A 14762-nucleotide genomic window follows, 5' to 3' on the forward strand; every position below is an offset into this window, starting at 1 on the left:
ACCAGAAGATGCTCTCACCGCGTCTGAAGTCGCCGCCGCAGCCGTCGCACTGGGCCGGCGGCCGCTCCTCCTCCCCCACGCCGGCGGACGGGTCGCCGCCGTCGGGCAGCGCGCCGCAGCGCGGGCAGGCGACGCTCCCGTGGGCGCAGTCGGGGTGCAAGGCGTGGAAGCAGTCGTAGACGACGGGGGGCCCCCCCGCCCCTCCCAGGGCTCCAGGTTGCGGTCGCACCCGTCGCAACGAGCCCGGGGAGAGTGCTGTTCCATGTCGCCGAGGCTGCCGTCGTCGCTCGCCGCGTTTCCAAATTCCAATGCAATGGGTTTGCCCCTCCCCGAGGCCCCGTCGTCGTGTATTAATAGGCGCGTGTCGGTCAGAACTCGGAACCGAGTTCGGTTAGCCGGTTAGGGGAAAGGAGGCCCGGGCGGCCGAGCCGGGCTCGATCGCGCTTCGGTTTTGGACGTCTTTGTTCAGAAGACCTGTTTTTCTTATGATGCACAGATAAGCATCTTTCAACAAAGTCGTTGTAGTATAGTGGTGAGTATTCCCGCCTGTCACGCGGGCGACCCGGGTTCGATCCCCGGCAACGGCGCCTCTTTTTTTTTTTTTTGGCATGGAAGTCTGATGTTCATTTCAATCAACTCCTACCCGCTCCGCGCTTTCCTCTGCGCGACCAGAGGCCCATTACGCACAAACAACGGGGACGGGCAGGATTTCCAACAGCCGTCAGAAAGATTTGTAATTCAAATATACGGCAAAAGTACTTGTTGTTCGCACAGTACAAATTTTATGTGTAGAGATAGATATTTTCTTTTATATTATAGTAAAAGGAAGCACCGGTCCAAATTCATTCAAAAACAACCGTCTCGAAACTGACATACTATAAGGTCAAGCTACTAGAGCAACTTTATAAATAAATATTACTTTTGTGACACAAAAAGTTCGCATGGAAGATCTAGTACTGCCACATCTTAACACTTCAAGTGGTCAATCCAACGGCACATACTAAGGTACAAAATGTGAACATTTGGGGGATTAAACACTCATAATTCAGCACCTCGGCTTCTGAGGAAGCACAAGCAAACAATGCAAGCAAAAATAAAAAAATATCAAAAGTAAATGGATAACCAAATGTGACAACAGAAATACAGAATAGAGAACACTGTCTAGTTCATCTCCCTGAATCTTGCAATAGCCTTCTTCTGGATGATGGTTTTGTAGCTGTCCCCAGCTTGGGCCTCCAGCGATGGATCAGCTTTCCGCTGCTGACTTCCGAGTCCAGCCCTCACATCCACAGATTTTGCCTGGACTGGTTCCTTGATACCACTACCATCCTTTCCCAAACCCTGGATATTTGCAAAGTAGTTGCAAGAAACAAAAACCATACCAATGGGCACTCAGGTCAGAAGGAGCACAATACAATAGTTTTCAATATCGGCATACGGATTCCCCCTGCATTCAAAAAACTTCTTGTGCCCAAGAAATTATTCATTCTTAATTTCCAGCTAAATCACTGAGTTCTTATTCCTAAGCAGGTGGTCAAGCCTTTTCAAGTACAGACAAAAGAAGCCATGCTATCAGAATGTACCAGTTTTATTCTGAAAAGGGATCTACAAGAACTTGAAGCTTTGAGAACGAATACTAATTTCCAGTTCAGAAAAGGAACTGATACGTTAGCTTACCAAAGATCTCTACAGTACAAATAAGTTGACATCTTACATCAGAAGTCGTGAATAGATCAGATATCAAGCACAAGCATTTTGCAGTACCACCGAGAAACATAAAAGGGGAAACAACTCTTTCTTGAGCAAATGCAGGAGAATTAAATGCTACCAAAATGAAGTGTGGGTGGGTTTGGGGGGGGGGGGGGGGCAAACTTACCAGACCCTCCTGCCACCCCATGTTGCGTAGAATACGGTTGCCCACATTGCTTTCGTCAATTGCTCTATCCGCAGTGATAACTTCATAGTTTTCAGTGTTGCCAATCTCACCACTAGAACGTTCACCCACGCCAGGAGGAAACGGCATTGACCCTAGCTCACTTGAACCCTTTCGGGACGGATAGTCACCAGCTTGACAACAAGTAATTTCCAGAAAATCAATACAAACCTTGAACAAGTAAAATCTAAAATATCATCCCTATTATGTTTGTGGGGTCAAGGAATTCATAAATAATCCAAGTCATATCAGTAGGTAAAGCCGTAAAGGTAATACAAAAGTTCCCAGCAATACAAGGGCAGCCTATATGCATACTAATACAAAACTGCACATACAGCCAACAAAGCCTCAGAAAAATGAAAACAAAAATCTAAAGACAAATACGTCTATCATTGCTAAAATCTTGTGCTCAAGAAATGATGATGAGAAATATAGTGATTGTACATCATAAAAGTTAAGAAAGTGTGTTCTTACTTGAATCCAGTCCAACACTATCATTGCCAAGCGATGATCCATAGAGATTTCGTCTTTCTGCAGCACGGTCTCTGTACTGGGATTGCGCTGGTGCCTCAGAAAACCGACGTTTACCACTCCCAGAAACTCCAGATGAAGTATTAGAGACTAAGGCAGATATATCTGTTTTGAAGGGTGCAGGAGTTGCAAGTGCCTCAGGAGTTGTCATTAAGCCTTTTGTGCTTATGGTTACAGTAGTGCGGGGCTCAGCACTCCCAGTATCAGATAATGCATGAAACGTAGTATCCGATTTGATCACTCCTCTAGCAGAACCTCTTATAACACCCATAACTGTAGTTCCCAAACTGTTACTGACAGGTCTAGGCTTTACATCCGAATCCAGCATTTGAGCCGATGCAGTTCCTTGGCTAAAGGAATTATAGCTTGCAGATGAGTTCATATCTTTAGCATTTCCAGAGTCAGAATTAGGCTTACTTTTCAAAGAGAATCCAGTTCCACTGTGTGACTGGTTAGATTTATCATCAGAGCGTGATGGTTCTTTGTCATCAAGGACAATTCGTGCAGCCTGTCCTTCTTGATTCCTCTGCTTCCACATAGTTAGGACATTGTTCATCTTCTTCTTATTAGCTATCAGACTACTTTTTGAGGCCAACTTGATCTCTTTTGCCTTCTCCTTCTCTCTCTTTTCTGCAGCCAGTGCTGCATTTGCAGCAGCTTGAACAGCATCAGGAAGCGAAGTTTTCTCACTCTGTTTAATTGTGGCAGCAGGTGCAGAAATCACGACCTTTTTGCCACTATTACTTTCTGAGGTCTTTGTATTTTCATTGGCCACAACCCCAGCTGCCTTAGTATTGTTTTGGTCACAGGGGACATACTGCTGAGTTTGTTGGTCATACGAATACCAAACTCCAGAATTACTATCGTAGTAAAGGCCTGCAACAAACACAAGATCATAAATGTAAATAACCCAACAGCAGAGGATTTGTGACAAATCTTTGACCAAGTAGATTCATAGCACCAAAAAAATAGTCGCAGTTTAACAGAATTGACACGGTGGATTTGCAGACTTACCAGTATTTCCATCATAATAGAATCCAGAGGCAGAATCATAGTAGTAACCAGATTTTTCATCCCAAACGAATCCTGACTGTGCTGCAGAAACATCCTTTTGAGTTTCCGAGTTGCTATTCTGTTTTTCATCAGGATTGTACTCTTTTGGAGCCCAACCTATGGCATCATACTGGTCCAAAAAGCAAAGAAAGTAAAACAATAAGAAACGTGTTCAACCTGCCTAAATTATATGCAATTGTTAACATAAGAACATGATGAAGATTCTCCTTTTTTTATTCTGCCATTTGACATCTTACCATTTTCAAATGTGATGTTGATCTTTTCTATTTCTATAACCAACAAATCACATGTAGCATTATAAAGTGCTTTTAGAGACAAATCTAGTGACAATGCCCAATCATCATAGTTTCAGAATCGCCAAATCTTTGAAATTTGACAGTACTTGCAAGGAACCAAATCAGAATGAATGAACTAATATCTAAATCAGTAAATGCTTAATCATATTGACTATCATTGTGCCAGGAGCTACAATATACCTGCTGAGCAAATGATGCAGCCTCAATGGCAGCTGCGGCAAGGCTGTTTGACTGTGAACCGCCTGATGCAGGTCCATGTGTACTTTTAGCGTACGCTACACGCAAAACCTGACCATTTTTCTCCAGTGTAATCCCATTTGTAGCTTCAAGAGCTTTCGTAGCATCTTCCACCTGTCACAACAGGATGTTGAAAATTGTCAGTAACTATACATCAGAAAAAAAAAACTTAACTCTTTTATCACCAACACCACTTACTGAATGGAAATGGACGAAGGCAAAACCTCTAGACACATGAGTAAACTTATCTCGAACAAGGCGGATATCCTGCAGAGAAATATAGCATGAAAATGTGTAGAGAAAAAAAGAGAGAAACTTTACCAAGCAATCAGTTTATTCCCCACCTTTATTGGTGCGTGCTTAGCAAATTCGTAGCGAAGCATTTCTTCATCAGCGTTTTCATCCAGGCCACGAACAACTAAAACATGAGTTGGACCTGAAAACAAACAGAATCTAAATAAAGCAGCACCACAGTACATGTTTCACATAATTCCATAGTAGACGCACAGGACTCGCCTAGTTCAGATCCCCTTCTCCCAAACTGTGGAGTGGAACCCGTCGCATCAGCTGGTAGAGCATCCTCAGTACGAGGCTCATTGCACTATGAAAATACAAAAAAAAAGCAAATAGCCATAGCATTGCGTACCAGGATGGTTAGGAGATTGAAAGATGGGATGAGATAGAAGCGGGCAGAGGGGGAAATAGAAGAGTTATGAAAAATAGCAAGCATACAGAACCTGAAAACAGGAGGTCCGCCGGGCAAAATTCATACATCCACATATGGTACAAATCCAGTCACATGGTGCAGCAGCAGTCCTGTGACCATATGTAGGTCTTGTAAAATTTTCTTGTCCAAGAGAAGGCCCACCCATCCCACCAGTTGGTTTACTACTGCAGTCAAGATGGTATTATAATTAATTGGGGTGGAAGCAATATCTATAAATACATGGCCACAGAAGGTTAGGTAGTTAGGTACAAAAAAAATAAAAGGGATATGAAACTAAAGCTGCTCAAAGAGGATCCATTCTCTCCTGCGTCATTCAACAAAAAAAAAAAAGGACGACTCATTCAAGCACAGGGAATTGTTTAATTCAATTTCATCAACCCCACCCATGAGAACTTTAACTAATATAGTTATAAGTATGGTTACAGAGGATACAAGAAAAAGATAGGAGTTCCACAAGCACAACTGTTTAAGAGACAGATGTAGCAAAAAAAAATATTGTAGTCATGCTTAACATCTCATTTATTCACCATACATTATAAAAAATAGTATATGTAGAATGGAGGGACTTGCGACGTTTCAAAATAATAAAAAAAAGCACGCATACCTGTACTCAAAGAACACATTCCTACCATCGATTTCAAGGCCATTCTCTGCCGTACCTTCCATCATTCTACGAGCAGCTTCCTGTGGAGAGGATATAGCTTTGTTAACAGTACATGAAAGTCTGAATGAGTAATGTATTAACACTTGTTCGGTTAGTACCACAGTATGGAAGTCAACAAAAGCGAATCCCCGAGACATGCCAGAATTCCGTTCCTTGATCACACGCACACTGCGTAGAGGGCCCCACTGAGCCTATAAGAGATCAGACCCAAATGATTAAAACGAACCAGACAATACACTTTCAACCAGTGTAAACATTTATGAAGAGGAACTTGTACAAGAATCTGATATAGGTCATCATCATTAGTCTTGAGGGACAATCCCTTGACAACAACAGTGGCAGATGGAGCCTGCAAGCATGAACGCAAAAATTATGGCTTCATAAATTCAAAACACATACAGCATGTAACTATGTCTGTTAGATGGACATACCACTGAATCACCACGCCTCCTTTCATCCCAGTCATATTCCCTTCTTCTGCCAAAGCGGTTATCATCATAAAAGCCATCTCTTTGGTTCCGACCACGACTTCTTGCACGAGGAGATCTTGATCTAGACCGTGATCTTGACCGGTCATCACGGCCACGTGACCTAGAACGGCTATGATGCATATATGGACTTTCATCCCTTTCACGGCTTAAACCTCTTCTGTCATGTTCGCCCTCGCATGAATCGCGCCTTCTCCAGCTACCATCTCTCCTGCCTCTCTCATAGTCCGAATCATAGCTGTGACGCCCGTATTCGTGATCTCTCTCATAGCTGTCCTCTCTGCTTTGGTGAGAGCTGCGGTAGCGGTCTTCAAACTCACCATGAAACTCCGCACGTTCTCTGCTTCCAATCCTTTTGCTCCTATCAACACCAAAATCACGGTGACTGCCAGATTCATAGTAGTTGTCAGCAGCATGATAGTTATCACGGAGTTTATCAACTCCTCTGTACGAATCAAACTCATGATGCTTTCCATCATTGCGATAATCAGTGTCATGCCTTCTGTGATCTCTGGCGGTTGCATATTCCTCGTCATGATTCCTCCGAGGCTGAGACCACATAGCACCAACAGAGGCTGGTGGTGGATACATATTTCTATCATGTACATCCTGATAGTATGCACCCCTTCCATATGAATCTCTAGAAAAGCCTTCATCCACAGGCCTCCTACCATTATAGGACCCCTCAGCCCTGCAAATTAAGTTAATAGGGAAAGATACGGTGATATGGAAAAGCACTACAAATATAAAATGCATGTCATAAATCACAAGGAAGAAAAAAAATGATGTTGAGGAGTTAATCCAGTACTACACATCCAACCTAACAAGAGAGATTAGACAGAGTCATGACTACACATTTTACAGGAATAAAGGACATGAATACCACAGCTAACACAAATTTAGGGACTAGGCTTACCTATAATCTGGCTCATTGATTACACCATAACCATCCGGTGCCTGTAGATTCAACAGAATAAGTTGAGTCAGCAACAAATCCTACCGAACAGGCAGGTAAATCCATTCCACTTAAGCAGTTAAGCAACGGCCTCTTCTTGAACTCCTTTACATCTAACACTGGTTACACAGAGGCCAATCACACGGCCATAAATCTGCTATTTTCATCATCCTTGGTAGTTAGTAAAGGAAAAGGCTGCAATTACACTGTTGTTCTCCCATCCATGATGTGGAGCATAGCGCCCATGATCCATTTCCAAAATTCAGCACTTGTGTTATCCTGCAAGGGTCTAGGTGACCTTTTAAACTTTTTGGGTGCAACTTTTCGGTATCCTGTAAAGAAATGCATGACATAACAGAGTTAAGCACATAACCATAAGAAACCAACCATATGGCCAACAATAAGATCTCAAGTTTGAGCTGTTAAGTCCGTGCAAAAACATACACCGAGCTAAATTACCCAACATCACTAAAAGCCACTGTTAATTTTTCAAATTATGACTTCTGGCACAAAATTATTAGCTTTGATATACTTAGGCCCTTATGGACTGAAATATTTTAATTGGAAATAAAAGAAACAGTAAAAAATTCCCATGAAATTACTAAATTCAGATCGGGCTGCGCATTTTATCACTCCAGAGCACAGAACCAGAAGTATACCATCATCACTAAAACAAGAGCAATCTTACTGGTAATGAAACTTCATCAGACTATTAGTTGATAAAGTAGTAATACAATTCATACAACTATTCAGACATAAAACTTAAAAATATGAAAGCATATGGCTGGTTCCAACATGAAGGTTATAACTAATATGTCTATGGGATTCAGCCAAGTGCTAGCAATCCACTGTAGCTAAATAATATATCTCAAGAAGAGCTAATCTGTCAAAGAGAATAAATACGAAAGTTTTCTTGACATTAAACATATCTTGAAATTTCAATTTCAAGTTGGGCATGGGCGAAAGATAAGCATGTGCAAATTGAATAAATGCCCATTCTATTTCACAGGTGATCTTAACAACTTAGCAATTAGCACAGTCCATGTCGTTCAATAATGTAATCCACAGAAATAGCACGCACGCTGATAATCTAAACCTGCGGCAGAACTGGTGAGCAAAAGCAATACCACAGGCACATTATGAAACCCTAGCTAGCAAGAGGAACAAAGCAAAATTACCAGGGGCGGACTCCGCAAAAGATAAACTGCGCTCGCACTGGGCTCGCAAACTCCTAAGGCGCAATCGATCGATCGACCTCCCGCGCAACGACCTGATCGAACCGAATCAGAACCGCGGTGTGGACTAGACATACTACTCCGCCGCGCCGCGGAGGAACAGCTATACGAATTTGATTCCTCGCAGCTGGAGAGAGGTCTCCCTGACCTAAACCGATTCGAGAAAATTCCAACGGAGCAAGCTAGGGTTCCTTACCGACTAGAGGAGTCGATTCAAATCCGGGATGGATCTCCACTTCGCGCCAATCGAATATCGGTACGGCGGGGGGGGGGGGGGGGGGGGGGGGGGGGAGTTGGTAGGGGTGTGGGCGTGTGGCTGGCGTGCTTCGGTGGGAAGAGCGGGGAGGCGGTTTGGCGGCGGCGGCGAGGACGCTGACGAGGAAGAGGGCGGTGATTGGGCAGGTTTTTTTTCCCCTTCTGTGTTGCGTACCGGCGTGCGTGTTGGGACCAATTTTTTTTTCGGTGTAACCGGTCCGATGGGTTCCCGAAACCGACCAAATTCAAAACTTTAAATTTGAAATTAAAGAAATAAAAAATTTCTAAAAATACTTCAAGCTGCGATGAATGTAATGGTGTCAAATTTTTTCAAATATTCGTTCATTTAGTATACTTTGCGGGCATTTGAAGTTAAACTAAAAAGAAAAAAAAAATTTGTCAGCCCATTAAGGCCCACTTTGGCCCGATGAGCCGGCGACCAATATACCTCCTCCGCCTCCCAGAACCCTCACTCCCCTCCCACTCCCGTGACTCCTCAGCCACATTCCGCCGCCCCCACGCCCGCGACCGGCGCTCACCGCCAGCCAGTCGCCCGGAGCCCGCGGTTAGCCGAGCGGTAGCACCGGTTAGCCGGGTGGGCAACGGATCTACCGCCTCCCCACCGGTCAACCGCGCGCACAGCCGGTTAGCCGCCCGGAGCTCCGGTTAGCCGCCCCTTGGTGGTGGTAAGCCGCACGGTCGGAACAAGGTATGAACACGATTATTTTTACCCTATGAGTTGATTTAGAATATTAGATGACTTGTTTTAGGATTTAGGTAAGATTTAGGTGTATGACTTAGGTGTATTAGATGATTTTTTACACTATGACTTAGGATTTAGGTAGATTTAATTTAGGTGTATTTAGGATTTACGTAGATTTGAATATTAAGGTGCATATATGATTTAGGTAGATTTTATTTAGGTGTGTATATGACTTGGCCACTTAGATAGGTTTGATTTAGGTGTATATTTGATTTACGTAGATTTTATTTATGTGATTGATATGTTTTTGTTGTCCATTTATGCAGATAGACAATGTCAGGCAGAGATAAAGATGTTGTATGGGAACATGGTGAAAATCTTTATCCCGGATGGCGATGCAACTATTGTCATGCGCAGAAAGGAGGAGGTGGTGCGACTAGATTGAAACAACATTTGGCTGGGCGCGGGGCGGAGGTGGTCCATTGCAGAAATGTGCCACCAAATATGCGGGAGTACTTTCAGCGTGACATTGTGAGGGCTAAGAAGGCAACTGCTGACCGGGCTCGAGAGAGGTCGAGACGGCAGAAGGCTGCAGCAGAGGGAAACAATCCCGGTGAAGAAGAAGATGAGAAGGCTTAGCTGCAACGTGCCATGGTCATATTGAGAGCGGACGCAGAGTACCGACGGGGTGTGGAATAGAGAGGAGGTGCATACGAGCATAGAGGGAGTAGTGGTTCGACGAGGGGGAATTCTATGTAGAGAATGTTTCAAAGGACAACTTCGCAGAGGGAGAGTCCTGCGGTGGAGGACTATAACTTAGCATCCGGTGGGAGAAGAGGAATGACGCAACCAAGGATTGATACAGGCTCCTGGACGCAGAATGGTAGGAATGCAAAGGAAGCTATTGATAAAGTTTGGTCAAAATTTTTCTATATTGCGGGAGTATCTGGAAGACAGGCTGACAATCCATACTTTGTCAGCGCGGTCAGGGAGACATAGAAGTGGGGTAAGTTTTCTTTTATTGGAATGACACCTATGAGCTTACATTCATGTATCTCATGATTTCCATATGGTTGCAGGTGAAGGTATCGCATCACCCACTGAACGGGATATTGATGACAAGTACTTTGATCAGAACGAGCAAAACTCGAAGACGATGTACGTAAAGTTTTAGAAATACTGGCCCTTATTTGGCTTCACACCAGGAAACCACTTTAAAACCGTCGGTTTTTTTATTCAACGCCCAAGCTACCGTTCAAACCGGAGCCGTTTACTGGCCTAACCGGGCGGCTAACTGGTGGAAACCGATTGAACTGTCGTTTTTAGTTTGAAATTTGAATTTGACTGGTTTTTTCTGGTTTCCGATCTAACCGAACGATTAACCGCTACCGGACTGCTGCGGTTCAATCTACCGGTCGGAGAAAAAAAACCTTGGTTGGGACTCGGGAGGATGACGGTGTGCCTATAGGAGTACGTTGGCTGGCGTTGAGCATTGTGGGCCCTCCATACTTGGGGCCCAAGCTCGAACTTTTCTTTTTCTTTTTTTTTTGAACGGCGAACTTTTCTTTTTCGGCATTTCATGAAGTAGTAGTAAATCCAAAATTACCTCCAGCAGCAAGAAGCTTTTATCAAGGGATATGTGGTTCTTTTTTTTTTGAGAAAAGGGATATGGGGTTCTTTGTTAGTTGGCATTAAGGTTTACTAGTTTGGTGGGTCTTCAAACAATTCTCATTAATTTATGATAAACGACCCATCTGTTCTGAGTTTAGATAATTTTATATTTATGTTATGTCAGACTATTTCAGGTTTATAGAAGAAAAAATATATTCATATCTACAGCGCAAAATGAGTACATAAAAAAAAGATTCATGTTTGATTTGATTGTACTACTCAGAGTTTGGTCCTGTAGATATCGATTTATTTTTATATATAAATTTGGCAGAATCTAAGATAGTTTGTCTGAGAACAAATCTAAAAATAACTATCGAGACAAAGGAGTATTGGCCGGATCTCAATAATTTATGTACTGCTCGCTCGCTCGCTCTCTCTCTCTCTCTCTGAAACTGAAACTGAGATGTAAAGCCCATGCCACACGGCCCAAACATATCTTTGGCAAGGCCCATTTTCTTCTCCGTTCACCTCAGATCAGAGTTGGCATAAAGCATGTCATCCCGGTAATCCACAGGGCCGTAGGATCCTTCTGAGTAGCAGGAGCACAGGCTCTAAATTTGATTTGGCAAAAAATGGTATCCAATCAATCAGCTCGTAAGTCATAACTGTGCCAAATCGAGGAATGAAATCTAGTGGGCATGTTGTACCAAAAGTTGGACAAGAGTTTCAACTTTGAAATGAAATTAGTACACACGATACGCAGGAGCGAGGTTGACGTGGCAGGTAGTCTTTCTTTCTTTCTTTCTTTCTTTCTTTCTTTCTTTCTTTCTTTTTTTGAAGAAAAATGGCAGGTAGGGTGGTTACGCATGCATGCAGTCACTGCTGGGAGGAAGGAAGAAAGAAAGGAAAAAGCGTCCACAGTTGCTGCAGCAGGTTGGTGCGCGCGCGCGTATCTGCCCATGCACGGAGACGTGCCGCACTGCCGCCTGTGCCCGGCCGTGAGCCCGTGACGGTGATGCAGACGACTGCTAGTACGTGCATGCGCGCGGCCGCTACCACGCTGGCCGCGTGCGTTAATCAAGGCGAGTATGTATTAGCCAGCGCTAAGCACGTCTTGTCCAACATGGCTGCGGCAGGTGCTGCTCAATGAGAGATTGGCCAGCGACGACGACCTAGACTGTACGTCTGTACGTGGACGTACGAGGACTTTCGCGTGTACATGCTTGCGTGGAGTGGCCTGGCTGGAGCACACACGAGTAGTCAACAGACGTGCCGGCGAATCCGCTACGACGACTGATCAACGAGAGATGGATCCATCGAAGCACCTATCAGGGTTAAACACATGTAGTATTACTGTACTGTAGCTAGACTACACTACTAGTCGCACAGTAGTATAAGCGCGTCCGAAATTGTGGTGGTTGTTTTTCCCCCACGTCTAATAGTCTAGTTCGCCACAAATAAATTAAGATCCTTGGTTCCGCCACGCGAGGCGACCGAGCAGCAAGCAGACGCCGCAACGGTCGCCGAGCGCCATTTCCGACAAAGGGCGGCCGGTCAAATCTCAGTAGCTGCTCGCCGTACAATGCCGTGGTACGCTGGTACGGAAATCGAACTCAGGAAAGCATACTGATGCAGATGCAGGCGTATGCTGGGAAGTGGAAACCAAATGCTAAAAAAAGGGTTGTAAATGATCCCCGAGGAGGTTAAACTAATGATGCTTCTAGTAGCATGGTGTACTATATGGAAATGTATCAGGTGCAAACTAATCTCTTCGTGCAAACTATAGAACCTTCAATCTGAGTCGTTTGATCAACATCCAACGGGTAGGAGGAATTGTATAATTTTACAATCTGAACCCGCTCTTAGATTAGATAATCACACTTTTACAAATTTCCCCTCCCACCTCACCGCGCCCCTCCCTTGAATATTGATCTAATGTCCAAATTAAAGTTTTCATAGTTTGCAAGAAAAAGTTCTTATACTATATACGCGGATAGCACGGCCTTCCATGCAAGCGTGCCGTGGCAAACCTACGGGAACCAACCGGCGTGCAGGCTCCTGTTTTTCATGTCGTGGAAGTTTACATTTGGTCTTCGACTGGATCAGTTTTTCTCTCATTCTTCAAGCCCCGTCGTGGAAGTTTCGCTTTCGTTGTGTAGCTAACTTTGAAATCCTCATTTTAATTTTCCCACCACCATGCTACTAGAAGCATCATTAGTTTAACCTCCTCGGGGATCATTTACAACCCTTTTTCTAGCATTTGGTTTCCACTTCCCAGCATACTCCTGGGCACTGCTGGTGCATACTGTGGTGGCAGACTGCGCGCAGTCCACCCAGGCACCCACCCCATGGCCCATGCATGCTAGGGGGTCTTTTGACTTCGCATCCACGTGGCACCCCCAACTTCAGTCACATCTCGTTATTGACATGTCGTATACATTTAGCTTTCCTTTTCATTTTGTGATGGATGCTTTAGCTAACTACTGAATAAGTCTATAAAAAATTATAGCAACAACTATAACATTCAACATATGCACTGGCATATTTTATGGTGGAGTCAATGAAATAAATTTGATATTATAAATATTATTATTTTTTATATAACTTTATTTAAAATTTCAAGAATTTGATTTATAAAAAATTAACATGATATGTAAATAAAAATACAGGGAGTACAAGCACGCCTCGGAAAAGCAAAGATATATTCGAACCAATACCCCGAGAGCACCATGGTGTTTGAATTTTCAGAATATGAATATGGCCGCGGAGAGAGAGATGGGGAGGGTCCACTACTACAAAATTCTATTTTGCGAGGCACTAAAAAATGAGCTCGGAGGCGGGCAGAAAAAAATCGCCTCGGTTAATAGCCAGCATTAACCGAGGCGGTTATAAAAAACCGCCTCGCAAAATTAATTAACCGAGATGGTCACGTATAAAATGTCCGCCGAGGCGGTTTTTCTAACATAAACGCCTCGGTTAATACATTAACCAAGGCGGACAACCTACAAGGCCCGCTTCGAATAACAGTGGCCCATCTCAGAGCCCAATAGCCCATCTCGACCCGATATGTCACTTGTGGTATATAACTCGGACTTAGGGTTTTCCTCCCCTCACTCACTCTTTCCTCTCTCCCTTTTCTCCCAGACCGGCGCTGCGCCCCTCCCCGGAGCCCGCGGGCGGCAGCTCCCCTCCCGGGCGCGCCCCCCTCCCCGGCGACGCCCCCAGCCCGGCGGCGCCCGCAGCCCGTGGCGGCTCCCCTCCCCGGCAATGGCCCATCTCCCCGGCGGAGCCCCTCGCGGCATGCGCCCCCCTCGCGACGGCCGCCAGAGCTCGCGGCGTACGGTCCCCGCTCGCGACGGCGGCCCGAGCTCGCGGCGGCGGGCCCCTCACGGCGTGCGGGGCTCCAGGCTCGTGGCAGGCGGACCCCCTCGCGACGGCAGCCTGAGCTCGCGGCGGCGGATCCGGCGCCATCCCCTCTCCTCCTCCCGGGATCTGGCGATCGGGCGGGCAAGCGGTGGCGGCGCGGCCAGAGAGGCCAGATCCGGCGGCGGCGCAGCCAGGGAGGCCGGATCCGGTGGCGCGGCGGTGGTACGCGATGGCGGCGGCGGCGCGGCGGGGGCCTCGAACAGCGGCGGCGGCACCGGACGGCGGGGGCGCGGCGGGGGCTCCATGCAGCAGCGGCGGCACCGGACGGTGGCGCAGCGGCGGCTAGATGGGCTTCACGGGCCCGTGATGGGCTTAGCGGGCTTTTTCTTTTTTTTAATTTCATTTACCGAGGCGGGCAGCAAACCGCCTCGGTTAATGTCACATTAACCGTGACGGAAGCTCCGAGGCGGTTGCAAAAACCGTCTCAGCTAATGCTTTTTGCCCGCTTCGGTTAATGTTTTTTTGTAGTAGTGGTCCATGACTCCATGGAGATGCCCATGGGCCATAGTTGATACTTCCTCCATCCAATTTTGATAGATATATTTCCATATAGCACAATGACTAAGGGTACAAAGTGTGCTTATCAATCTAAAAAATGCAACATATAGTTTTTGTTAGTTCTTTAAT

The 14762-nt window shown here is 45.4% G+C and overlaps 1 protein-coding gene and 1 non-coding gene across 8 annotated transcripts; one reads left to right on the top strand and one right to left on the bottom strand.

The window, feature by feature from the left end:
• The first annotated feature begins 515 nt into the window (after positions 1-515).
• Positions 516-587, top strand: TRNAD-GUC. The gene has a single exon. It is a non-coding gene; the product is annotated as a tRNA-Asp (tRNA).
• A 349-nt stretch (positions 588-936) lies between these two features.
• Positions 937-8542, bottom strand: LOC120661987 (SUPPRESSOR OF ABI3-5-like). 7 transcript variants are annotated; one of them, XM_039941293.1, is made up of 17 exons: positions 8337-8412; positions 7111-7237; positions 6867-6907; positions 6450-6641; positions 5894-6311; positions 5740-5811; positions 5561-5653; positions 5403-5482; positions 4809-4959; positions 4588-4672; positions 4416-4507; positions 4270-4338; positions 4015-4185; positions 3479-3647; positions 2408-3340; positions 1877-2067; positions 967-1341 (listed from the first exon to the last, which is right to left on the bottom strand). In XM_039941293.1, exons 2-17 carry the CDS (start codon positions 7156-7158, stop codon positions 1162-1164), a joined length of 2985 nt encoding a protein of 994 aa, XP_039797227.1. In that variant the 5' UTR covers positions 7159-7237; positions 8337-8412; the 3' UTR covers positions 967-1161. The 7 variants fall into 7 exon arrangements, 4 of the variants coding, with proteins under 4 accessions (XP_039797000.1, XP_039797227.1, XP_039797078.1 ...); XR_005670224.1 differs by having other exon boundaries at positions 980-1341; positions 1877-2044; positions 4809-4962; positions 8337-8542; XM_039941218.1 differs by having other exon boundaries at positions 1162-1341; positions 4809-4962; positions 8337-8541.
• Positions 8543-14762: the final 6220 nt, after the last annotated feature.

Source organism: Panicum virgatum, chromosome 1K, assembly GCF_016808335.1.
Source record: "Panicum virgatum strain AP13 chromosome 1K, P.virgatum_v5, whole genome shotgun sequence".
NCBI lineage: Eukaryota > Viridiplantae > Streptophyta > Magnoliopsida > Poales > Poaceae > Panicum > Panicum virgatum.

Coding starts and splice junctions, on each gene's coding strand:
- LOC120661987 (XM_039941066.1), bottom strand. CDS start 7,158: ATGGATCATGGGCGCTATGCTCCACATCATGGATGGGAGAACAACAGT. Junction 6,908..7,110: donor ATGGATGGGAGAACAACAGT/GTAATTGCAGCC, acceptor TTGAATCTACAG/GCACCGGATGGTTATGGTGT. Junction 3,341..3,478: donor CTATTATGATGGAAATACTG/GTAAGTCTGCAA, acceptor TGTTTGTTGCAG/GCCTTTACTACGATAGTAAT.